At 40.0% G+C, this 26,621-nt stretch overlaps 1 protein-coding gene and 6 non-coding genes across 7 annotated transcripts; 5 read left to right on the top strand and 2 right to left on the bottom strand.

Moving 5' to 3' along the window:
- The first annotated feature begins 763 nt into the window (after positions 1-763).
- exoc3l4 (exocyst complex component 3-like 4) lies at positions 764-25,290 on the top strand. The gene is made up of 14 exons (XM_061062541.1): positions 764-985; positions 3,727-3,998; positions 5,940-6,077; positions 6,586-6,828; positions 7,872-8,490; positions 9,915-10,032; positions 10,315-10,440; positions 10,838-10,938; positions 12,241-12,339; positions 15,513-15,636; positions 16,786-16,908; positions 17,739-17,891; positions 18,530-18,651; positions 22,885-25,290. The coding sequence occupies exons 2-14, from the start codon at positions 3,752-3,754 to the stop codon at positions 23,099-23,101; spliced, it is 2,430 nt and encodes an 809-aa protein (XP_060918524.1). The 5' UTR covers positions 764-985; positions 3,727-3,751; the 3' UTR covers positions 23,102-25,290.
- On the top strand, positions 19,080-19,286 carry LOC132993859 (small nucleolar RNA U3). The gene has a single exon (XR_009676553.1). It is a non-coding gene; the product is annotated as a small nucleolar RNA U3 (small nucleolar RNA).
- LOC132993907 (small nucleolar RNA U3) lies at positions 20,266-20,472 on the top strand. The gene has a single exon (XR_009676597.1). It is a non-coding gene; the product is annotated as a small nucleolar RNA U3 (small nucleolar RNA).
- Positions 21,093-21,300, bottom strand: LOC132993864 (small nucleolar RNA U3). The gene has a single exon (XR_009676558.1). It is a non-coding gene; the product is annotated as a small nucleolar RNA U3 (small nucleolar RNA).
- On the top strand, positions 21,921-22,127 carry LOC132993879 (small nucleolar RNA U3). The gene has a single exon (XR_009676570.1). It is a non-coding gene; the product is annotated as a small nucleolar RNA U3 (small nucleolar RNA).
- A 501-nt stretch (positions 25,291-25,791) lies between the features above and the next one.
- Positions 25,792-25,998, bottom strand: LOC132993869 (small nucleolar RNA U3). Its single transcript, XR_009676562.1, has one exon. It is a non-coding gene; the product is annotated as a small nucleolar RNA U3 (small nucleolar RNA).
- A 381-nt stretch (positions 25,999-26,379) lies between these two features.
- LOC132993865 (small nucleolar RNA U3) lies at positions 26,380-26,586 on the top strand. Its single transcript, XR_009676559.1, has one exon. It is a non-coding gene; the product is annotated as a small nucleolar RNA U3 (small nucleolar RNA).
- The last annotated feature ends 35 nt before the right edge of the window (positions 26,587-26,621 follow it).

Below are 26,621 nucleotides of genomic sequence, written 5' to 3'. Positions count from 1 at the left end.
TCATTTTAAAAACACCAAATGTAAAGAAATATGTAAAGAAAACTGTATTTACTTAACTTTAGAGTTATTGCATCCCAACTAATCAATTTTAGAGACAGGATAGAATCAGTAATCTGGAAGAGTGTGAGAGAGAGAAAGAGAGAGAGAGAGAGAGAGAGAGGGGGGGGGGGACTACATGCGGTAAAGGAGCCACAGGATGGACTTGAACCAGCCCACCTGGAGGACCACAGCCTCCATAGGCCTACATGGGGCCACTAGGAGCACCGGCATCCCCGCATGCCACGACTAACTTAAAATACACAGTTATATGTTCTGCAGAAAAAGTTAGCCTCTGATGGATTATCTGAAATGAAGTCTGAACTTGAGAAGCCTATTTTTGAAAATGACTTATAAATGGGAAACCTTCACTCGTTATGGAGTTTATTTTCTGTGTTTTACCCATCCTCTCACTTAGCTGAATTATTCCACCTGTTTTCATTCATGACCGACGATCATGAAACTGGAGTTTCCGAGGGGAACATGAATGCAGCATTGTTGTTCTTTAAAGCTACATTCCAGTCACGCAGTAGAGGTCGGTGAAATAATCTACCTGTAAACTCAGGACTTATAAGAAGAGTGTAAAAGTACGATCTGTGTATGAAGAGTCCCTGTGAAGGAAACAGCTTGTAAACAGTCTGACTGCTGTGACTGACCCTCTTCTTTCAGTTCATGTCTGTTAATCATTAACTCATCCTTTCTGCTCTGAGGAAACACTCTCCTCAGCAGAGCCAAGAAGGTGAGCGGTGACTGATTCTGTCTGACTGCGCGGCTTTAAAACAACAACTCAACAATAAGGGCTTGTTCTTTAATCCGGCTACTAAACTGGTTTCAAACTGTGATTTCCCTTTCACCTTGTTTAGAAGAGAAAGTAAAAGCAGGTAAAGAGGAGGTGATAAAACTACGGGACAAGGAGGGCAGGTAGGGATTTTCTACCTGAGCGGCGCAGGTGAGCACACACTTTCTCTCTCTCTCTCTCTCTGTCGTATGAAGTGAGCCTGTAACTCTCTAACTTCCTGCACACTTTGTAGTAGTGATCTCATGTAGTTTTATTGGTGTCGTGGTGGTATGTTCGCACCTTATTTAGAGTTTATCTGACAGTCAAACACTTTATCTGCAGATTGGCGACTTTTTCATCTGCTGATCCTAATCTGAGTCTCAAATAAAAAACGCCCATGTTTATAATATAACATGGAGATGTAGGCGTCACGTCTGTGTGCAGTGGCGGATTTAGTCATATGGGGGCCCTCTGCATCCGTTTGGCTAATGTTGTGGTTCTCAATTGATGAGATAGGGGACTAAAAAGTGGGTAACAGAGCCTTTTTTCGGTGGGTACCAAATGTACTGTAAAGAAAGCTGTGAATTTGAGTTTGAAGCATGTTTGTTTTGTTCTGTTCCTTTGATCAGTCACATTGTTTGTACCTTCTGACGTCCAAACTGCACAATTCTATATCAAACAAATGTAATTGGTTGAAAATATTAGAAATTTGGTTACTCATGAAGGGGTTAGTAGTGGGTCTTGAAGTTAGACCAGTTGAGAACCACTTGTCTAAAGTCCTACTGTTGAAGCAGTTTGAAGGAGGTTGACTGTAATCCTCCTGTGTTTTATCTTTTGTTACAGTGAGAGGATAACACACAAAAGTATGAAATAATAGAGACACAGAAGTAGGCTAATAAATATACTAGTTTAAAATATGTACCCTTTCTCCGTCGCCGTCACATAAACCGATGGCTTGTTTGTTAGTTTCTATCTTCTCTCTCTCTGTCGCCTGTGTTTGCTGCGTCAATCATTACGCATGTGAGTGTTCACTTGCATACATTGAAAGGGAAGCAAGAGCAGCTGACACGGTTTATAATTTTGTATTATCCAGATATTAAAAAGACCCGGTGGCTATCAAAACAAAGATAATAAATCAACATACGATGCTTGCCTTACGGCGTTTCCACAAACAGTCTGCTCCTTTTGGGAAGATGTTTTTGATATTTGAATACTTTGGAAGTCAAATACTTTACATATGTGCAAACCAGGTCTGTGCTTCCTCCGGTCAAATGAATCATTGACTATTATTGCACCCAAATGAATAACGCCGGTGTAGTTAAATAGTTTTTTGGTGTAAAGGACGGTGAATGAGTTTGTTAACAATCATCCTGTGTTTCCTGTTTTTTGAGTTTCAAACAAACATTTCTGCTGCTGAAAGTGAAAGTATCTACCTGTCTAGGCGCCAGTCAGACGGGGTGATTGAACAATACTGACAGACTGAATGAAGTCAAAGATATGAATCTGTCATCGAGTCCAATTGTGAAGCAATTCACCAAAAAGTTTCATTTCAGCAAACACAAATAAGAAAAGTAGGGAAAATGTAGAACATATAATATAAAGATGACATAAATTGAAATAATCTGAACCCATGGGTTTGTTTAAGAAAAAGCCTAAACACAAACGTTTGATTTAATTTAATTTTACCAGAAATCCCGACAAGTTTAAGACATCTCATTAACAAGAGGAACCTGTCCGAGGTAGCAGCCACACTAAACAAACGCGGCATGGGAAAATCCCAGCAATACAAAACAAACAGGCCTTCAGGTGACCTGTGGCATTTAAAAAAAAACTACTTCATGTCACAACCTGTCGCATCATTCTTTATGACACTCTTACATTTGCTCAGCAATATCAGTGAGTCGAATTTGAGCTCTTTCTGAAGACTATTTTAAGAATCATAAATGGTACTGAAATAAAGAGGGTACAGAGGGTATCCCTTTGCAAATAAAAAATATATCAATAGTGCTGTGCTCAGTGAATTGTTAATGATGTCCAACCCAAGAGTAGACTGTCTAAAGAAACATCTCTGGTCCTGCAAAAAAGCATTAATAAAGTATTTTGCTATTAAGAACAAGTTTGAGCCAAATGAGAGCGTTCTGAAGGATATGAAAAGAAAATTTCTCAACAGTGAGCTGTACAGAATCAGCTAAGCATTACATAGTGTCATCTGCGTACAGATGGACATTACAGTCAGTTATATGGGACAATATTATTAAAATAGATTGTAAACAAGACAGGTCCCAGAACTGACCCCTGTGGAACACCTTTTGTTAATGGTAGAAACTCTGATTTGGTATTTCCAGCCTTTACAGATTGGAATCTATTTGAAAGGTATCTCTGTAACCATTTACAAGCTTTGGAGTCAAACCCAATGTTACAGAGGGTCCCGATGAGAAGACCCTGATCCACCGTATCAAACGCTTTAGACAGTCGATAAAAACAGCAGCGCAATGCCTCTTGTTGTCCATATTAGAAACAATATTGTTAACAACTAAAGTGACAGCAGAGGTGGTACTGTGCAATGGTCTGAAATCAGGTTGATGAGGGCTGAGGATATAATAACTAGACAGAAATGTTTTGAGTTGGTATTTTACCAGTGATTCCAGGATTTTGAGTACAGCGTGTAGCTGTGCACATACTCCCAATATTGTTCAATCCCTTCTTTGCTGTGTTGTAAAGAAACACCATAGGAGGCTGTTGTGTTATCTGTAAACAAAACTTCCCCTCCTGTCCCTGCTGACTCTCACTGTTAAAACCAGAAACACACCTAAGCCATCGTTTCACACACACACACTCACACTCTGTAGTAGAGCAAAGGACAGGCAGACATTTCCGTTTCTGACTTATTTTCTGACCTTCCTTCCTCACAGTTGGAGTTTATTTTAACGGGATGAGATGTCACACATGATGGATAAATCTGCTGAAAACTCAGACGAGGACAGAGTGTCCCTCAAGAGCAACGGGAAGACCCCCAGCGACGGGGCCGTGAAGGAGACGATGGGTATGCTGCAGACATTCAGGAAGAGCATCCGGCGAGCGGCTGAGAAGAGCCCGATGTTGTCTGGAGGCAAGGGGTCAAAGTCCACGCCCAGATCAGACGCTGCTGATAATGAGTCATGGTCCCCACCGCCTCCATCCCCCAGTAAGTACTTTGATGGCTTAATGAAGTCTTCTTTAAGATTAATACTTCAGGCAGGTCTCTCAAGGTATCTCAAGGCTCTCAAGTAGCATCAGATGATGCAGCCAGCCACAATGTCATCTTTTGATATTGTAGTATTGATTGAGAGCCCCCTGGTGGTGGAATCTACATATTGTATCTTTAATGTCAAGACAGTACACATGAAGTTAAAAAAAAAACTGGAGTGATTATTTTCTCAGCCTGGGGGTGAAGCTTCAAACTCATTGAATCCAAAATATATAAAATATATCAAAGCTAATATGAAACACAAAATCTTCTTTCTGAACCTGCTGCACTGTCTTGACCTTTTGAAATAAGTGATGGCCTACATTTCCCAGGATTCCCCTCACCACCCACTATGTATGAACTTGTTCCACTCAGGTGTGGGTGGTTGTGTGCATGTCCGTGTTTTGTGTGTGTGTGTGTGTGTGTGTGTGTGTGTGTGTGTGTGTGTGTGTGTGTGTGTGTGTGGGCAGAAAGAGAAACAGTGTGGGAATATTTTTCATGGAGAGAAAGAGAGATGTTTCTTCTAGTCGAGGTTTAAATACAAACAGTTATTAAACTTTACTTAAATGTGTTTTGAGGACATGGTTGCACAAATGTTTCTGTGTTTCCTCAACAAAAGATTGGATTATGATGTTTGTGTATCTACAGTGCAGAAAAGCAATAAGGTTCGAGTTTTAGACAATTACACGATAAAAAAATGTAAATATTGGCAGTTGATTTGCTTAATTTGAAAGACTGTATAAAAATGGACACAGTCTTAGTGATGTCACCCATTGGTTACTGAATGGGAGTTTTGAAGCCTGACAATGGCAGTAGCCATAAAGAAATTGCCGTCTCAACCTAACATTCACTCAACCGAAAGGCAAAGAGGTAGAGCTGAGGTGGGCCCCTAGCCTGACAAACAGCTACAACGCACCCGCTTGCAGTCAGATCATGCCCCTTAAAATGCATAACTTTTTTCCATCATAAAATAAAAACAGATGAGTTATACAAAACGTCACCCTCATACAGTGCCTGCTGTTAAAAACATGAGTTATCCAGACCAAGATTGTGTTCTGCTCCAGACGATAAACACTTTAATTTCTGCTGTCAAAGTGGGCGTTTTAATATGGATGTTAATGGGACTTTAGGGGCTTTCGCAGCCAGCCTCAAGTGGACACTCAAGGAACTGCAGTTTTTTGCACTTCAGCGTTTCCTTCACTTATCAACGCCAGAGGTTTCAGCTTGAGTTTTACATGAACAGTGTGACTAATGTTTCCCGCTGTAGACATTCTTAATCGTGCTGGTTGGTTATGCTTAAAATGAAACACTTGAAAGGGGTCACATAGTCTTACCAGAAGTTTGGTTATTGAGTGGTTATGCTTGGACTTCATAAAGAAAATTAAATGGTAGACTACAAAAGTTGCCAATAAATATCTGAATATATTTTAAACGCTGTGTGGTAGTCTCCTGACCCACTCTTCTATCTTCTACCTTTCTCTTGAAATGGATATGTAAAGTTTTGCTTTCTTTGCAGAACGAATTATGAAGTGCTTACGTTTCAAATGAAGTCCTGTCGATTCATGGAAATCATTGCCTCAGTCAGCAGAAACAAGGACATGCTACTTTTAAACTTTCATTTTCACAGTCTGGAGCCGAGCCAAACTTGTGTCAGATTTCCTCAACACTTTAATTATTGCATTCTTTAGTTTAAGGTCGCTGAAAGGACTAAACGCTGCCAAGTCACACTCACACACATGAAGCCACCCAACTGTAATCATGACCATTGAGAAAACTGAAACCTTATCAACCGGTTGGGGCAGTGAGATTGATATGGGACAAAGAGGGGTGTGATTGTGAAACAAGGACTTCGTGGAAACGGTACGTGCTGTAATCTCACTCTCTCTGCGTCTCCTTCAGGTCTGAGTGCCGGCTGTCCTATGACCTCTCCTATGACCTCTCCTATAAAAAGCATCGCAGGCTTATTTCAGAAAAAAGACGAGGAGGAGGTCGACACCACTTCACAGAAAAGCAAAGGTCTGACACGCTCCAAAACAGGTAAAGCAATCGCATTAATACTGTACCAAAATGACTTAATAATAAGTCTCCTGAATGCTTATATTTGTGTTCTTCTCCACTCCACTCAGTCGACATGGGTCTTTGGCTTCTCATAACATCTCTGCTTGTCAACAAATAACATAAACCAGCTCTCTCAAAACGCTCCGTTTTGGTGTGTGTGTCTCTTTAAATACAATGAGCACGCCCTGAGTTTTCCCAGTAGAAATCACTCCTTCGCTAGCAACAATAAAAAAGGCGGACCTGCGAAAAACGTTTTGCTCTAGGCTGGGAGTGGAGTCCATGGGTGGAGATACCAGGGGAGGGGAGGGGAGGGGATTTTTTTTTACCAGAATCCCACTGTGACATCACAAGGAGAGCACATTTGAAACGGAGCATTTTTCTCTGTGTTGTAAGACGTATGCAGACCACAAACAAAGGACTGGATGGATTTATTTCACATTTTGTGGGTCGGTGGCTCTAACATAAACTGTTTTTTTCCCATCCTCAGATCCCAACGGGGTCAGGTTGGGTGACTCTCTCATGAAAAAAGGAGCTTTGCTACGTAGAAGTCTGAAATTCAGCACCAAGAAGGACAAAGATAAAACCAACAGAAAGGAGCAGCTCGACCATGTCTCTGAATTCTCGGGGGAGGAGAAGAAGGAGGAAAAAGAGGAGGAGGAGGAGGAGGAGGAATGTGGGGAGATGGATGAGACCTACATACTGCCAGAACTGCCCCACACACCACTGTCAGGTACAGGCTCAATCACCTATAAATGACACATCCAGCAGATACTTAGCAAACCTATCACCAACATTAAGTCTTCTTTTAGCTCAGACTTTAATTTATCTAAAGCAATTTATCTTAAGCTGCTAAAATCACTCACTTAATCTATTTTACAATTTCAAAAAATGCACAATGCGAGGTTGCAACTCAATTTTGCATGCAAGGTCATGACTGAAGGATTAGTTTATCCCCTGCAGACAGTTTGTGATGTTGACATATATTCTGAAAGTGTAAAGTTGGGTAGTTTATATCTAGATTTATGCAGCAATGAAATACACAAGATACATTTTCCCTAATGAAAGGATAAGCGCTCAGTGAAGACACCCCTTGCTCCAGTCATGCCCATGATATTTCTCAGCAGGTTTAACGCTGTAAGCTAAATCAGCATTACTTGTCTTTTTCACACATTTTCAATGATGGAAACTTAAAGCTTTGAACATTTTTCTTTACGATTTCACCGTCAGATGAAGCCTTGACTGACCCCCCAATTAGGTTTTTCATTGCTTATTTGCATTTGTTGTAAAATGTTATTAAACATGTTAATAAATATGTTTATTCAATTTACATTAAAATGTGTTTACCACCCTTGTGGAGACACTTGTAGCTGTGAGATATGAGTGTAACCTTTTCTCAATATGTTCCTAAACAAGTTCTCCTTTTCTCTCTCTGTCTGTACATTCAACTTTCCTCTTTATCTTGCTTTGTTTTGGCAACAGAAGCAGACAAAGTTAGCGATCGTGTAAATACACAGCTGTTCAGTTTGTCTGTAGAAACAGATACCAAAGTCCTGCTGTGGTTAAAGTGTTTTATTGACATGCACCAGAGATTTCTTCCAATTTTAAGACATCTATTTGATTGCCTTTTTTCTTTCTGATTGATTTAAATTGTGTCTGTTTATGAATTTAGTGAGAGTAAAAGTGCAATTCTATGCTTCTTGATTCTTTCCTTTCTTCTCTAAATGTGTGTTGAAATGTTTTCTAGCAAATTCAAAACCTCTCTGTTTCTCTCAGTGATGCAGATCAATAATCTGATCGAGATGGAGGTGCTGGAGGAGGCTCACCTGAACCTGCTCGCTCTGCGGCGGGAGTTCCAGCAGGAGCAGGAACGCTGTGGCGAGGACTCCCCCATGGAGCTGGCCAAGAAGGAGAAGGACCTGAACCTTCTCTACGGACACTTGAGGAACAAGGTGAACACCATCGCGCGCGACTCCAACTCCTTTCCCTCCAGAAACAAGGGGCTGCTGGTTCCTGTGGCCCGCATCATCCAGGAGGAGGAGCGGAGAGAGGAACAACCGGGCGGGCTAACCGACAGCTGGATGGAAGCCTGGAGGGAGGCGGTGTGCGAGGGCGTGCAGCTGAAGGTGGAGGGCGTTCACCTGGAGCAGAGGGAGAAGAACGTCTCCTGGTTGGCGGTTCACTTGGGTCTGCTGGGGAAGGCCATCGTGGAGGACTTGGAGATCGTGAGGAAGCAGCTGCGGTGGTCGTACCCGCCCAGCTTCAAGGTGTTCAGCACCTACGTGAAGAGTTACCACCGAGTCGTTGGGCAGCACCTGAAGAAGCTGGAGCCACAGGTCACGGAGCTGAAGGATCTGTACGCTCTGCTGGACTGGATCATCAACCGCTACAAAAGGTCAGAGAAGAGAAAAGTCAAATCTAATGAGCATGATTACTGAGAACAAGGCTGTTAGGATCATATTCCAATTACATTTTTATTACAAAGTCCAAAATAAAGAAATATCTTTCCCACTTCTTGTATTTTTATGTGTATCCAAAACCTGTTAAAACACATCAATGAGTCTCACACAGGCGCGCTGCGACATGTTCCTTCATCACTGAGAACACACGCTTCAGCATATTTTAATTTAAACCCTTAAACACAGAACTAAGTACATACAAGAAGGACTTCCTCTGAGGAACTGAAGGCCAGATTATTCACTACCAGTGTTTTACACACTGATCCAGATGCTGCCAGCTTGGCCCTTTTCTGACTCTTCAACATAGTAAACCATGATTGGACCCCTACTTGTTTCAATGCTGCAAAGTCTGAAACAAACCCTAACCCCTAACCCTCCTTAACATTACCCATGAATTTTATTAAATAATGAGACCTTTCATCTTTAGGGTACACAGAGAAGAAGTGGCCTGATTGTCATACAGGCTGTAATCACAGTGATGTTGTGTTCTGTCTGCAAACTCGATCACATTCAAGCACCCACAGCAGTTTGCACAACCTTACAGAATGTGTGCAAACATTTCTGCCTCCATTCAGTTATTATAAAATATATGATATGATTGAAATGAAGCAAGAGGGCGATAATACGCAGAGAAGTCCTCGACCAGATGTTCTGGTCACATGTCTCGGACTAATGGTCATTCAACAATGTTCCCAGTCCTGAGCATGCAGGGAAAACACGTCTCCACATGAAGTCGAGATATGTTCACAGAAGGTGCAGACAGAGAGGTTTAAAGGATCCCAAACTTCCACACACACAGCACCACAGTGAGCATGAGTGGAGGGAGAAGCAGCATTTCTGACAGTATCTGTTGAATCAGGCCACACCAAACTCAAAACCTGTGCTCTAAAACAACATTTTGGGAGACCAAAAATAAACAGCTAATCTGATAAGAAGGAGAAAAAAAAAAGAGGCTCAATATTCTCTCGAGGCCAAAACGGAAAAATTCAAATCAGGTCGTGTCCGCATTTCTCACAGATTAGTAAAGTAGCATCCAAAAAGACTTCTTCACAGCACACATATACTGTATCAGACTACCTTACAAACACACAAGAGAAAACAATCCTCTTGAATTTAGAGGATTGTTTCTCATTAAAAGAACAAGAAATGGTGCATATTCTGATTCTCTCTGTATACTTTTGGAAAATGATTTCCCAAATACTCTCATGAAGTCACAAAGATCCTGTGTTACTTGCAGACCTTGTTGTCTTGTTTTAATCTTTCGCCTCGACATGAAGCAACTCGTCTTCAGCGTTCTTTCGTGCCAACAGATCCAATAACCTGAAATGTTAGTCAATGTTTCTTATCTCACCCATCACAGCGAGAGGGTCATGGGAAGTCCCTCTCTGCAGCCAGACCTGAAGGATGCGAGCGCTGATCTGCAGCTGGAGGACGACTTCCTGAAGCAGCTGAAGGAGAAGTACTGCTGCAGAGTGAAGGTGAGGCCCCGAGGTCGACTGAACTCTGTCTGGGGAAAAATGAAAAGATATTTTTAGAATTTGAGGGTTTATAACAAATATATATATTGTTAAAGACTGAGTCCAAATAGGCCTTATTTTCCACAATATTTATATTTTTAGCTTGGTGTTGCCCTCTAGTGGCCATAATGGGAATAACAAGAGGGAGAAAACAAACAACTATTGTTTAATGCTTATTCAAGAGTTACATTTTTTGTTGCTGAGGTTTGCTGAAGTTTTCCCAAACTGTGTTTTTGAATACAGGAGACCCTGAGATCATTACTGGACAATATCATTGAACTTGAAAACAAGGAGGTTTGGAGCGTAGAAAAAGCTCCAGAAAGGGGGGATAACGTCCTGATTTCTAACATTGACATGGACATCCAGACGGTACGACACTTAACTATCTGTATACGATACGATGTGCTGCCATGCAACATGATGCGATACGATACAAGTTCAGCTGCCTCATCAGTAGAATCAATAAATAAAAACAACAGAAACAAACTTAATCCAGAGAAGCACACACCACTCTAAATAACAATAACAACACATGCTGCACATTACCTACTAGGGCTGCATAAAACAGAACGCAAGAGAAAAGATAAAACACTTTACATTTTTATGTTAAAACTGCTTTTTTATTTTAGATTTTTGTGAGACTGTCATCTGTATTTTTTTTTCCTCACTGACTTTGATGCATTTTAGCATTTTGACCACATGGGGGCAGCAGAGAGCCTGATATACACTGGACTGACTCCATGCTGTTGTCTCTTCTGTCTTACAGATAGTGAAAGGAAACATTAAGAGCTCTGGACAGATCGATGCTCAGCTGGAACAGAGAGTGACCTCCTCCTGCCTCGAAGAGTTAAAACAGTTTCCTAAAAGGTTTGTGAACACAGAGGCACAAAAAATAAATGTGTAATTTCCACTTCTCTATAAATGAGTGTTGTAGTCAAGATCACACTAAGGGAGACCAAGACATACACAAGACCAGAGTGCTCTGAGACCATAAATATCACTGAAAAAAATCATCATCTTGTGTGCAGTGGGCGTGTCACTCAAACTACAAATGAATTTAAGTTATTTGTTGTTTTAGAAAGAGGCCTTCTCCTTCTAATCCCAGTAAAGACGTGGAAAAGATAGCATGTCAGTGGTAGTCTTTGCTGGTCCGGGGTCCGCACAGTCTGAGACCGAGACAAGATTTCGAGACGAGACCTCCAAGAAGTGGTCCAAGACCGATTTGGAGCACTACAACATCTTTCTGAAATATTTCTATCTGAAATATACTTATCAGGCAAAGTCAAGTACAACATATCAGGGAGCAAGGGTATTATTATAACTATACTATATACTATATCAGGACCAAAGTGTTTAACAGCCTGCAGTAAAATTTAAATAAAGGAGAAAATAGATATTTCTAAATGAATGACTTCTTGAGTATTTGAAAATCATGACCCATCTATAAGTGACAAAGTGATGAAGCTTCATTCCTCTATCGTACACTCTGTGGTGTCTTTTAGCCTCTTTTAGCCTTTTGTTTTTGGTTCTACAGCACAGTCATCAATCCTTTTATTCGCCAAATAAAACACTGGATTAGTAAGTACCTATCCAAGGATATATATTTTCTCTTCTTAGAAAGCTCTGTTTTCTTATTAACAGATTGATCATGTTGTTTTATTAATGTAAGGTAAATAACAGTTTGGTTCTTTAGCTGTGATGGTTTTTATCTTCTGATGATTCTGTTTAGTGAGAAGGTCATTGGTCAAAGGCTTCTCCAGGGCAGAGGAATAAGTGAAGAATTCTGTAAAGTCATGCAAAAAAACTGATTTCTTTTAAAAGCATCAGTGTAGAAGTAAAAAGGGGAAGGGTGGAGGTGTGAGGGGCAACCCTCACACATAGAAAAATCCACCAAAACAAACCAAAAACAGGATCCTGCCTTCCGTGCCACAAGCACAGAGTTGCATGCATCATCCTCTTGAGTAATATCAGAATATTTCCTTTGCCTGATGTATGACTAACACTGTTTAGCGTGCAGGAACGCTCCTGAGGATCATGTGTGCATCCTCCTCCCCTTCTTCTTCTCCTTCTTCAAGTGTTTTTAATCTCATGCAGTGACTTGACAATCTCTGCAGCAGCAAATGTAGCAGCTATAGGAAACAAATTTTAACATTTTAACATTCTCTGCAGATTCGAGACAGAGTTCAGACGGCACTGCGGCACTCTCAGACCACAGACTCTTTGGACCGAGTATCATATAACATACATCAACAGCTTCACAGCTCTACAGTAAGTCATGTGATTTCCCTGAAATACTCGCAGTAAACTAATGTGCCGTGCCCAAATCACTCAACGCCTGCCTGCCTCTTGAAGAAGAAAAACTTTCACCAGATTCACTCAGTGGGAGTCCATCTAAAAAAGCTTTTTATTATGCTTAGCTAACCAGAAATATAGAAACAAAATATTCCCTGGTTTCAAGATGAAAGCTGCAAAATTGCAAAATTTAGATAAAAAAAATAAAAATAAAAATCTCTGCTGTTTTTGTTGCATGCAAAGGTAGCCTTTCCTGATAATAAAAATAGTGTCACTCTGTGAATGTTTGCTGTGGAAACTGTAAAAAAAAAAAAGAAAAGGTGTTTCTGCAGCAGGTTCATCTTCGTTTGACTCCGACCTTGTCGCAGAGATTTCAGGCATTAAGAAGTGACTTCATACAAATAGTCAACCTTCATGCAGATGATCTGTTTTGCTTTTGTCGTTCCACTAGATGCATCAATATTCATTTCAGTCTGTTTCCTAAACAACAAATGTCAAGACAGTCTTTTCACGGATGAAGGGGAAAAGAGAGATTTGTGAAAGGATGTTGAGATAATTAGAACGCCATGCAGAGCTTTTATTTGGGTGACTTCATCTTGAAGCTATTTTGGACTTTACTGAGGGATTTTCCATCACCCATGCCAACGCGAGCTGCAGAGCTACATTCCCTCTCACACTCTGGGAGTAGTTTAGGAGGCTGTTTCTTTAATATGCACAGCACGGCAGAGGTGGATAACACACCCACTTTAGATGCGGTCATGCCACCGGGAGAGGCATTATAACTGTGCCAGCCTCAGAGAGATTTAGCTCACGTGATTTCAGTGAACTGGGCCTGCGAGTGAGAAACGCTGTCGTGTTGTAGGGGAAAGAGAAAGTAAGTCGGCTGAACCTCCAAAACCCCCCCCCAGCTGTGTCTGTCTGTCACAACGAAAGAACCCAGCTGTGGGTTGGGACGCGGTTGTTCAAGGACGTTTATATGAGATGTGCACGGCGTGAGTGCTTCTGGCTGCAGAGTTGAAGTCTGCTTCCGATTCTTTGCTGCGTAGAAGTTTAAGGAGCACTTTAGATGCACTTTCATCAAACCTCTCACTCTTTTGGTTTTTAGTTCTTTTGTCCAAAATACAAAGAAAAACACAGATTGTTTCAGGGCATTGTGTGTGAAACTAAGTAGAAAACCACAAAAATGATACATGAAATGTTGAAACTGTTGCTTCATGAGTTTGTGGTTCAAATTCAGTTGCATGTCACACGCCTTGCTTAGGTCTAATATGTAAATGATACACTACAGTATTCTAGATTTAGATCTGTCTCAGGGGGTTTGTTGCACCTCCTTCCACTATTTCCTGTCATCTCTCTCAACTGCCTTTATTCGGTACAGAACTACATCCTGAGGGGGTTTGATTGCAGGGGGTTTTGTGCAAAGTAGAAAAGGTTGCTTAAATTAATTTTAATACACAAATATCCCAAATCTGCAAAATATAGATAATGCAAAAGTCCTAAAAAGCTTCACAATGAGGGTCATACGTTTCTCAGAAGTGAAGCTGCTTCTTAAGTAGTTAAAAAAAGAAATAAGAAAACACATCCCAATAGCAAAACAGTGAAGTAGGTTAAATGTAAATCACTTCCAAATTGACATATACTGTGTGATGTTGGAGAGTATCAGCGACAGGCGTACCGGACAAACACAGGCAATAAGTTGTCAACTTTTCATAACTGAGGCTACACCTTGCATTAACATCCGTCCTGGGTCATTTGATAAGAACTGGACAAGCACTTAGGAATGGGCGTTTACACTTTGCATTAACAATGGTGAGTCCTTGAGATCAGAGTTTGCTTGCCTGTCTCTTGCGCAAATAAGTGCCTGCCCGTTTGATTAGACTGAATGCATCAGCATCATTCAGATGAGGGGGCGGTCCTTAATCCTGCCTAGAATGCATGACAATTTACAATGAGAAACCAACGTGCCAGACCACCTCTGGATGTGGTCTAAGCTGTGAGGTCTCAATCTGTCTGCAGTGTTCACATCTAGCATCAAGGCTTACCACTTGTTACCAACCCAGGACACAGGTGTTAATGCAATGTGTGAGCAGCCTCACTGTCACAGTTTGGTTAAGTTACGGCGAAAAGAACAGACTTTTGGTTAAGTGATAATCTTTACATGAGGGCTGAATAAAAATACATCCAGTTTAAAAAAAATATGGCCCCTTTCACTCATACGCTGGACTTCAGGAAATATTCCAACACTGACTGGATGGGGCTGCATGCAGGGAACGTAAACAACAACAAATCTGTTCACTCAGACTTTCAGCAGACTTTTTCCTGCCAGCCCGGAGCAGAGCAGAGTTTTGCTTCTTACACTCTTTACGTCTCATCTCAGCTGGCTGTATTATGTTCTCTTCACCCATGTTTGTATTGAGATATGATCTTATACATGTTGTAGTGAAATTAAACAAGAAACATTCACCATCACTGAAGAGTCCCTCTCTTCTTCTGACATGCTCTACCAAACTGCCCCTCCTCAGGAACCAAACCAAATGTTGTGAGGATGCATCTCACAAGAACCATCTCCAGCTGTGAGCTTCATGTTTGAAAGCCCCTGAATGGGAGTTTGTTCAGAAAATGTAGAAGGAGTTCATGTGAGAAAGGGGCTTACAATAGTACTGTCAGTCAAGCTTCTGAGATCTGCTGGAAAAATCTGATTTTACTTTCATTTCTAAAAATAAAAGGTTCACCATCGCTATGACATTCCTGCTGGAGGTACTGGAGCTGTTTTGGCAGACAGTTTGTTTGTTTTTACTTGCCCATAATTTAAAGCCTCTCTAGAAAAGAGTGGACCTCCTAGTCTCAGAGGCTCTGTTTTTTATTTAACATTTTATTTTTAACGAGAAAGTATTCTCAAAGGTTTCAGGAAATGCGATGCATAGCTTCTAGAGTTAAAAAAAAAAAAAGTCAGGGGACTCTCTGTTTTTGCTAAATAAACATACATAAGTTATGCTTACAGGTCCAGTGTGTTGGATTGAGAGATCTACTGGCAGAGTTATATAAAGTTGTTTTTCTTTGTATAAAACGCTTTATCAAAGTGAAATTTCACCTTTTAACCTCAGTCAGTAGATGATGATGTCCACTTCCTCCTGTTCTTCCTTCTGCAGGGAACACATGGAGGGGTACCAGGCCGCCTGTCCGCAGGAGGTGGAAGGATTCAGAAAAGAAGTGAAGTGGCTGATTGTGAGGCTCACACAGGACCTGGAGGACCAGTTCAAAGAGGATGTCAAGGTACAAAAAGAGTCACAGTAAATCAAATAAAGGTTATTTTAGCTGAACGCAAAAATCCTGTCTTCATAGAGTTATATCCTCGCATGGAGAGAAAGGCAGTTTTCTTTTGTGGTTTCTAAAGAGGAATTGAAAAGGGGATGCTAGGTTAACGCTCATCACGCACACACAAAGCTTTCCAGGAAATTGAGTGAGCAAAAAGAAAAGTAAAGAGGAGTAAAGTGGTGATCATAACCAACTTTCAAACATGTGCTACACTTCTGAATATGTCCTGAAATCGTTCTAGTGAGCTTCATGTATGAACCCAAACCCAGTAAAATGTCTGCACGCAGTCAGGGTGAGCCGATGTGTGGAAGCAGGTGATAATCGAGGGGGAAACCAACAACTGGGTGGGTAGGATGGAAACATTTTAATTATGCAACGTTCGGGAAACCAGAGGAATCTGAGCGCTCTTGATGAAGCAGCTTGATTCACTTTTCTGCTTGTCAGGATGCTCTTCTCTTTTGTTTACACTGTGAAGGCCAAAAAGTGTCATCATAGCATTGGACTCTGTCGCTTCACACACCATCTTGGTTATGTGAGTTCCACAGTGTTCTTTTTACATAAAGTCCTGCCTTCTGAGACCACCCTACTCCCATTCCTATCAGACAGAGAACATCTGCCACTTTGAGGGACATGTGTGAAAGAGGACCTCTGGAATAATTCAGGTGCAGACTGTCCTGGGATTTTCTAGAAATTGGTAGGAGGGCAGGCTAGACGTTGCTGACGTTAAGTTTGGAGGATTTGGATGCACTTACTGTATGAGTCACTTTAGTCTGTGGGAGGAATACGATACCTTATAGTGATTCACTGTTGCTCAAAACTCTTACAAAACTCCTTAAGTGTTTCAGTGTGAGCTGCATGTGTGAATACAAAGTTAAGTCACCCCCCCCATCCCCGTCCCCTTTCCCATCCAACAGGGATACTCTTCCGCTGTGAATTGCATATTTGAACAACCAGATCAGGAGGATTTCAGAAGCAACACTCCTGAAATTATTTTTTTCAGGAGAGCAAATGTGAAAATGACTTAGAAGAGCCGACAGATTGATGATCTTCCTGAAACTTCCTGAGACAGGAAAAGTAAAAAGGATTCTATATTTTTTCTCCCCCCAGCTCTGTCTGAGGAGAATGATGACCAGGAAGTGGCTCACCAATGATGACGACTTTAAGAAGCTTCACAAACAGACGGAGCAGCTCTCTCGTCACTGCACTCTCATGAGGACTCCACACGCTCAGGTAAGGAGGAGGAGGAGGAGGAGGAGGAGGAGGAGGAGGAGGAAGAGGAGGAGGAGGAGAAGGAGGAGGAGGAGCAGGAGGAGGAGGAGGAGGAGGAAGAGGAGCAGGAGGAGGAGGAGGAGGAGGAAGAGGAGCGCTGAAAAATACATGGTGGGAATTTCAAGTGTGTCAGCCAAATCCTTTCACTTACAGGAAAGATCACGACCTCGTAATGAGGAATAAAAACGTCACAAACAGTTTGATATGAGCCGCTAAAGTTCCCACCTGGGGCCAAAGATTTATAATCTCCTTATCGGAGAAATCCTTCGTACTGTAAAAAGTAAGGCAACCTTTGAACAGATCAGCTTAAAAAATAACACTTAGGTTAGGCAGCAAGTGATTAATTGAGGGAAAAGACTCAAAATATCAAGCTAACACATTTATTTTAGTGATAAGGTTTTCACAATGACTTCTAATTGCTTTGGAGGACATGATAGGAAATCCGTATTTTCTTTTTCATTGAACCTCTTGGAAGTTCCAGTGAATCAGTATTAGCTCCATTGTTTGTGACCGGACGCTGCGACTGCAGATTGCATTAGAAGCGACGGGGGATAAATCCTGGCAGCATGGGGGAGAAGAATAGGCGGAAGTGAAGGTGTTAGCTCAGATGACCTGATGGCTGCTGGTCCTGTGATGGATAAATAAAGACACAGACACCCTGACATTTCCCCTTTTTCTGAGCCCATCCTGTTGTTCAGCAGCCTCACTCCCTCTATGTGTGTGTGTGTGTGTGTGTGTGTGTGTGTGTGTGTGTGTGTGTGTGTGTGTGTTTTTGTGTTTCCCGGCAACAGGAGTTCGCGAGTCGATTGCACTACCACGTGGTGAGGGAATACGTCGGCTGCCTGATGAAGAACAATTACTCGTGCAAGAACCGCAAACACGAGCAGGCAGCGACAAAGATCCGAGAGCAGTGGAGGAAACTTAGAGATCTTTTTGCGGAAATGGTAACAAAGCACCCCCTCCCCCAACCCCACCCTCCTCCTCCCTTTAATATGAACTGCATCCTTTCTACATCAAAATCTAAACCCTTCAGTTATTTAAACATGTTTAATAAAAGTGGGAGAAATCGTGTACATTAACTAAACTTACTACTTTACAACCTCACTAAATTTAAGTACAATTAAATTTTTCCTCGATTACTTCAACATCATGTGACACTTTTACTCCGCTGAATATCAGAGGGAAATATTGTACCTGATGCACTGTTTTCATTTAAAGCATATAATACGAAATGATGTGTTTTTGGCTCGTGAGCTCTTAAAAGATTGTTGCTGTTTGGCACGTGCCAGATGTCTTCGAGTTGCTTGTAGTTCCCCAGACATAGATAGATACTTTATTTCCCTTTTCAACTTCCTCAATAGTTTTATCCTTTTTAAAAAAAGAAAAGATCCAATATTTCGCAAAGAAACCAATGGTCAGTATTCATCTTTACCAGACTGTTTCATAGAAGTATTGTTTTCATCTGTTCATTCCCCGCTCCCACAGAAAGCACCTGTCTGCTGTTCAGCTTGATTGAGGACTGACACAGCGCTCCTAGCCACTGATTTTTTTTAAATATGTTTTTATGTTTTGTGTGTTTTAGGAGTCGACTCACGAATGGCTCCACCATGTTGGAGAGGACCTGAGTGACATCATCATACAGAAAAACAAGACAGACATTAAGAGCCACCTGCAGCCTTTAGTAGAACACTACCCAGACTTCAGGTGAGCTTTAAAAAAACGTCTTGTCCCTCCCCTGCTCAGCTGTCTCGCCCAAATGTGCTCATTTGTGGTTTCGCACGAGGAAAAAAATCTAAAGATGAAAGCACTGAAATAGAGACTTTTAAAACACTAGTTCACACACTGAAGTGTGACATCACAATGCCAACTTTTTATGTAAGTTTAACTTCACACAGGTTAAAGAGCCCACTTAGATCATGTTTCCTCCATCAGAGTCTCTGGCATAACAAATAATGAGCTCCAAAAAGACACTTATACTGTGAACAACAAATGTACATTCAAAAGTAATTGTGAAGTAGATTGATTTTAGTCACTGATTGTAGGAGGAGTTTCTCAGTGAGGCTCAGGAGTCGACCATCAGTAAAAGTTCTCGTCTCCAGACATAAGACTCTGAGAAACATCCAGAACAAACCAAGACTATACTTTCAGGGATTATTTCTTTAGTTGTTGACTTGAGAAATGTGTTTCTAAATAGCTTGGTCTCGCTGTCCATGATGAAGAGTTCAGATGTTTCCTTCAGAGCAGGAAACTGGTGGGAAGACTTTGTTTCTTCTCCACTGTTGAAGATTGTTCAGAGTTTCTGAATGAGTCTCTGATGGAGGAAACATGATCTGAGTGGACTGTTTATCTTGTGTTTAAAATAGGAGCCTTTCATTAAAATTTTAAAAGTCAAACCTTTCCATCCTTATCTCTTTGGAACAGTGCACATTAATAGTTGATATGACCATGTACTGTATAAAAAGATGGATAGATATTTAGCGCTATCTTTAATAACTAGCAGCATTACATGTCTTTGACCCCACCTCCTCCATGTTAACAGATGACTTGGAATTTATTTTCTGGTCAACTACCATATCATGAAACTTCAGGAGAGACCTCAGGTACAAGCAGGCCTAGTGTTGTGATCTTGTGTTGATGAAGATGAATGGTTAATTTAGGATAAAAACAATAATGATGACACTGACAGCCCAGAGCCTTCTGAGGCCAACTGAGTTCAGGACAGGGTTTTTTTTTCTGTTGACTTATGATCGTTTTCTCATTAACTTGGCTGGCTTGTAAAAGTGAAAAGAAAACATAGAGGTCACAAGTTCTTCAACATGTCTCTGTGATGACATCAGTGGTTTTGTTCAATTATATAAGTAAAAAACTACAAACTGACACGGGATTCCAGAAAGAAAAACCCCCTAGTGATGAAACCTAACCAACATCCTGATTTCTAATTTCTATTTCATGCCTTTGTATGTGTTTAAGACGTTTTAAAGATCCCCTCTGTGATCATGAAAGTATGAATTGGTGGTGCTTCTGTCCACGGGGAATATCCATGTTTTTTTCTCACCTTCTGCAGAAATTCACCTGACTGCACTTAAAATAATATAACCAGGAGAATGAGGAAGTAATAAGGAAAAAACAGCAGGAAACATGAGCAAATGAAGTAATCATTCACCTAATACAGAGCAGGATGGTTTGGCTGCCTCCAGTGTTGACTTGAAAATCTGTCACTGATTGTAGGAGATGTGTCTTCGTGAGGCTCAGGAGTCGACCATCAGTAAAAGTTCTCGTCTCCAGACATAAGACTCTGAGAAACATCCAGAACAAACCAAGACTATACTTTCAGGGATCATTTCTTTAGTTGTTGACTTGAGAAATGTGTTTCTAAAGAGTTTGGTTTCGCTGTCCACGATGAAGAGTTCAGATGTTTCCTTCAGAGCAGGAAACTGGTGGGAAGAATTTGTTTCTTCTCCACTGTTGAAGATTGTTCAGAGTTTCTCAAAGACTCTCTGATGGAGGAAGCATGATCTGAGTGGATCCTATAAACTGTAAAAATAACCTGGAACATTAGTTTCATGTTGTTTAGTTGAATAATCATTGTGGTTTTGGTGTTGTCTGAAGAAGTTCTAATACTTTGTATTTTTGATGATCCTTGTGGGTTTCAAAGTAGAAATGTGATCACTTGATGACCTTTGCTGCCACATAGATTTTATTTTTAAGTTTGCAGTAGGAATTTTACATTTCACCATACTCCATGTTTAAGTGACTTAAAATTGAATATTGACCTCAACACTGATGGACAACTCCTGAGCTTCTCAAAGTCACTTCTTCTATAATCACTGATAAGTTCTTACTTTGACTTCGGTACACTGGCAGAAAAAAAAATGAAATTGAAACCCAATACAATAAGGCATATAAATCACACAACTACATTTTTTAAGTGTATTGAGGTCAAACTTCAGAATGATTATAAAGTGATTGTCGGAGAAGAATCTTAGTGAATCTCAGGAGTTCATTGAGAAGAACCTCTTTCTTGAGCTGTTTTGTTTTGTTAAAAGTGGTTAATTTGTATAAGAGGAATATGCTTAACTGCCAGTAGTGACAAACACAGTGACAACACAGACAAAAAAATGTTTTATTGTTAACAAGATACACAGTCCACTCAGATCATGCTTCCTCCATCAGAGAGTCATTCAGAAACTCTGAACAATCTTCAACAGTGGAGAAGAAAGAAACGTCTTCCCACCAGTTTCTTGCTCTGAAGGAAACATCTGAACTCTTCATCATGGACAGCGAGACTGAACTCTTTAGAAACACATTTCTCAAGTCAACAACTAAAGAAATGATCCCTGAAAGTATAGTCTTGGTTTGTTCTGGATGTTTCTCAGAGTCTTATGTCTGGAGACGAGAACTTTCACTGATGGTCGGTCGACTCCTGACCTTCACTAAGACACTCCTCCAACCATGAGCAGCATCTCCAACTGATTAAGATTCTAACCTTGAGATCATTTCTAAGATTTCTACAATTTTTTCGTTTTATCAGGTCAGTTTTTTAATTAAATTACTGCAGTCACGGGGCTGTACATTACCTGGTGAACATATTAAGACTGCTGACTAAACTTACAGTATTCATTTTCTCAGCTCCTAAAGGCTTTATAATATTTAAAGTACCATCTCTTTTCAGTGGCCAGAGAAAATGAAGAAATAAAATAACTTCATAGTCTTACCTTTATATCCTGCAGTAAATTGGTTTGTTGGTGTAAATCATTATTTTATTGGATTTTTAATTTGCAGGAAAACATTGCAATAACAAATAATGAGCTCCAAAAAGACACTTCTACTGTAAACAACAACTTTACATTTAAAAGTAAACGTGAACGTGTCACTGATTGTAGGAGGAGTGTGTTAGTGAGTCTAAGGAGTCGACCATCAGTCAAAGTTCTCGTCTCCAGACATAAGACTCTGAGAAACATCCAGAACAAACCAAGACTATACTTTCAGAGATCATTTCTTTAGTTGTTGACTTGAGAAATGTGTTTCTACAGAGTTTCATCTTGCTGTCCATGTTGAAGAGTTCAGATATTTCCTTCAGAGCAGGAAACTGGTGGGAAGACTTTCTTTCTTCTCCCCTGTTGAAGATTGCACAGAGTTTATCTTTAACTCCCTAATGGAGGAAACGTGATCTGAGTCGGTTAGTTAGTTGAGTAATCATTGTGGGTTTGGTATCGTGTGCTAAAGTTCCAATATTATGTATTGTTTTTGGTCCTTACAAGTTTGAAAGTAGAAATGTGATCGCTTTATGACCTTGGCTGCCACATAGATTTTATTTTTAAGTTTGCAATAAGAATTTTACATTTAACCTAACTTCATGTTTAAGTGAGAATCATTCAAATTGAATATTTACCTCAACACTGATGGACAACTCCTGAGTTTCTCAAAGTCACTTCTTCTACAATCACTGATAACTTAAGTTCTTAGTTTGACCTCGGTACACTGACAGAAACAAAACAATGTTGATTTCCTGTAAATTTGAAACCCAATACAATAAGGCATCACAAGTGTAAGTGTTTTGAGGTCAAACTTCAAAACGATTATAAAGTGATTATCGGAGGAGAATCTAAGTGAATCTCAGGAGTTCATTGAGAAGAACCTCTTTTTCTTGAGCTGTTTAGTTTTGTTAAAGTTGGTCAATTTGCATAAGAGGAGTATGTTCAACTGCCACTAGTGGTAGACAATACAGACACAATTTGTTTTGTATTTTTAATAAGATACAGAGTCCACTCAGATCATGTTTCCTCCATCAGAGAGTCATTGAGAAACTCTGAACAATCTTCAACAGTCGTGCAAAAAAACTGATTGATGATTTTCCACTATATTTGTCACTGAATAAGTTGATAAATAAGCATAAAACACTCAACTACTTTTTGTTTTTTTCATCTCTACTTGCAGTAAGAAGCACCTGGTGGCTGTCCTGTACTTCAGAGGTCTGATCAGAGGCCGAGAACACCAGCTGATCCTTCAGAGATTCTCACAGCTGAAGAAATCATGCAGCAACTCCTGTGACAAGAGCCGACTTTTATTCAGTGACATGGAGTTCACCGTCAATACCGACTGTTTCTCCAATCTGCCCTTCTCCTGCCTCAGCGTCTTTCTTCCCGACAACTAATGCAACAAGTCAAGAGGACGAACATTTAAAGCTCAAGACTTTACTAGCTACAGACTGTCTCAGGTGGTTGGACACATTTTGACACAAACTGAGCTTCTCCCTGCCAAACAGCTTCACTTAAATCATCTGCACCTTTAGTACTCAAGCTGCAAAGATTAGTCGATTAATCGCTTGGCTTATAAAAAACAACTAAATATTCATTATTTTGATAAGCGATTAGTCATTTCAGTTTATTGTAATATAAAATGTTACAAGTTACATCTTTTGCAGTGAGGGAACTTCTGCTTTACATGATAGTAAAAAACATTTTTAGTTTAAACTTTACCAAAGAAGCAGTTTGACGATTTCCTTTAAGGTTCTCAAAAATGAATTACACAATATATTTTTTTTTTAGTGTCAGTAAAAATAGAGAGTCTGTAAATATTTAAATAATTTAAAAAATCAAAATAATGGCAGCGCTTTTTTGCACACAATCAGTGTACCTTTGTGTGTTGTCCTTGATAAAAAATAACCAACTACCATCCAAATGTTTTTTATAAAACTTGTATTGACTAATAGATTAACCATTATGGCATTATTTTCTTTCTCACACTGTTGCTGCTTATTTCTTTTAAGTTTATTTATAAGACAGTGGATAGAGTCAGAGACAGGGATGACGATGTGAAGCCAATGTGGAAGTGAAAAAAACTGCAGTTCCCTGACCCTACACTTAAATCTGGCTGCAAAAACCAAAGAATGCTTAATTGATCAATTAAAGTATTAGTATAAGGATTATTGTGACCAAAGTACATATATATATATATATATATATAAATAACACAACAGCTTATCTTTAATAAACATTTAAAAAAAGTCAAAAAGATTAATCTAATACAGTCTTTACATGTTTTAAACAAATTACAATTCAAACTGTGACCTTAAAGATTTGTGAATTTATTTCTGTTCTTTAAAGATCCTCTGAGGAACGTATGGTTTATGTTGATTTTGGCGCCACCTGTAGACAAAGTGGTACATATTATACATTTTCTGATCCTGCTCTGTACATATTTGGGTAATGATTTCTGATGACAAATTTCAACTTGCTTTCTTTTACAAGTCAAATGTGTGGGAGCCATATTTAGGGTCTACAAAGTGTGACACACAGTTTGCTCGAGCAGGTGTCACCTCTGGGTTCAGGTCATGCACTTTATAGGTAGTTAACTTTCATTCGGGTGTCAAGTGATGCCAAACGATGAGCTCAAACTGCTTTTTGCAACTACACAGTGCTACGACACGCAAGGTAACGCAGAGTTTTATAGGAGTGAAAGTTTGTATGAAAATTTACAGACAATGTTGGAATCTATTGAAGCGATTATTGGATGAGAGATAAATCCTCAACTAAAGAAAGAAGACATTGGACTTTCCATGAGATACTCATGAGCGAAGCAAAGGCGAGCGCGTCAATGAATAAATTAGCGTGTCTATGTAGCCCCTCAGTGGCTTTAAATTTAGGCTTAACCACCATCAATCGAATCATTCACAGCAAATCTCGCCTCGTCTGACACCTACCTGGTGGCAGCAATGACAGTAATTTTTTACAACTCTACAGAAATATTCAAGCTCGTCCCTGGTGGTTTTGTTCCCTTCTGCAGGTCATATAGAAGCATCATCAGTCATTTCAGTCTGTTTCATAATCAGTCAAAACTTCCTTAAAAAAGCAGTAAAAGCAAAAACCCTGATCATTTTTGTCACCACTCACAGAGCACATTAAACATGACTTATGAAGCGTTTCAGGTATGAAACTGCTTCCAGTACAGTGAGGACTGATTTCTGGGAAAAGAAAAATGTTTTCACAATCTACTCTGGATTACATTCAAAGTTTGGGGGAGTATGACAGGGTTGTGAAACTTGTTGAAGCTTTCAGCAGATGTAACAAATTAAAAGCTGGATGTAGAGCCACAGCGTTGACTGTGAGGAGGTTTTTCTCAACGGTTTGAGTTTTGAACAACAGATCATCTCATTAAAACTAAATAACCCTGAAACTCTTTGTGGTTAATTTGTGCTGTTTGTCTATTAAGGAACTGAACCGTGCAGATTGCAAAATGTATCATGTGTGTAAGCCCTCCAAACTGCCAACACACTGAAATATGAGTTTATGTTGTGAAATGTGTGTGTGCTTCTGTTGTCTTTCTATTAAATATTTAATTCCATGTGGCCTCAAGTTGTATGAGATTTTCTTTGCACATTTGTGTGTATTCATGTAAGAGTTTAGTATCTCAGGTCGGTTTAAACATGAATCCTCCTTTCTGTATTAGACTGTTAATGTGTCAAATAGACTAAAGGGGATGCAGAAAGAATAATGTTTTAGCTATTTAGTCTTTATTTAATAAAACTTCTGAAGAGAATCAGTCTCATGAAACTCCCTCCTCTCTATCTGCATGTGAAGTAATGACAACATGATGAACTCTGGTAGAAATCAAGACATGCAGTCAATTGGAAACAGTTTTTGTATCTTTCTCTGCAAATTGCACATTCAAGTCTTACTCTCTTTATATCCTCTGTATCAAAAAAGCCAATCCTCAACCTGCACAACTTCAAGACGGCCAAATACTAAGTAACTGTAAGTCAAATAACACATGAGATTACTGCAGGTAACTACAGAAACATTTACACAACTGAATATAGTTTAAATGTTAGTAGAGTTTATGGAATCCACTCAGATCATGTTTCCTCCATCAGAGAGTCTTTGAGAAACTCTGAACAATCTTCAACAGTGGAGAAGAAAGAAAGTCTTCCCACCAGTTTCCTGCTCTGAAGGAAACATCTGAACTCTACATCGTGGACAGCGAGACCGAGCTCTTTAGAAACACATTTCTCAAATCAACAACTAAAGAAATGATCTCTGAAAGTATAGTCTTGGTTTGTTCTGGATGTTTCTCAGAGTCTTATGTCTGGATACGAGAACTTTGACTGATGGTCGACTCCTTAGACTCACGAAGACACATCTCCTGCAATCAGTGACTAAAATAAAGCTATTTTAATCTTTATATCCTGCAATACGTGTTGTTTTGTTGGTGTAAATCATTATTGTATTGGGTTTTTAATTTGCAGGAAAACTTTCCAATAACAAATAATGAGCTCCAAAAAGACACTTCTACTGTAAACAACAACTTTACATTTAAAAGTTAATGTGAATGTGTCACTGATTGTAGGAGTGTGTTAGTGAGTCTAAGGAGTCGACCATCAGTCAAAGTTCTCGTCTCCAGACATAAGACTCTGAGAAACATCCAGAACAAACCAAGACTATACTTTCAGGGATCATTTCTTTAGTTGTTGACTTGAGAAATGTGTTTCTAAAGAGTCTGGTCTCGCTGTCCAAGATGAAGAGTTCAGATGTCTCCTTCAGAGCAGGAAGCTGGTGGGAAGACTTTATTTCTTCTCCACTGTTGAAGATTGTTCAGAGTTTTTCAAAGACTCTCTGATGGAGGAAACATGATCTGAGTGGACTGTTTATTGGGTTATGAAAACATCTTGTGTCTGA

The sequence above is a fragment of the Labrus mixtus genome, chromosome 18 (assembly GCF_963584025.1).
Source record: "Labrus mixtus chromosome 18, fLabMix1.1, whole genome shotgun sequence".
NCBI lineage: Eukaryota > Metazoa > Chordata > Actinopteri > Labriformes > Labridae > Labrus > Labrus mixtus.
The sequence above is the reverse complement of the archived record's forward strand: the minus strand, read 5'-3'. Positions and strand labels throughout refer to the sequence as shown.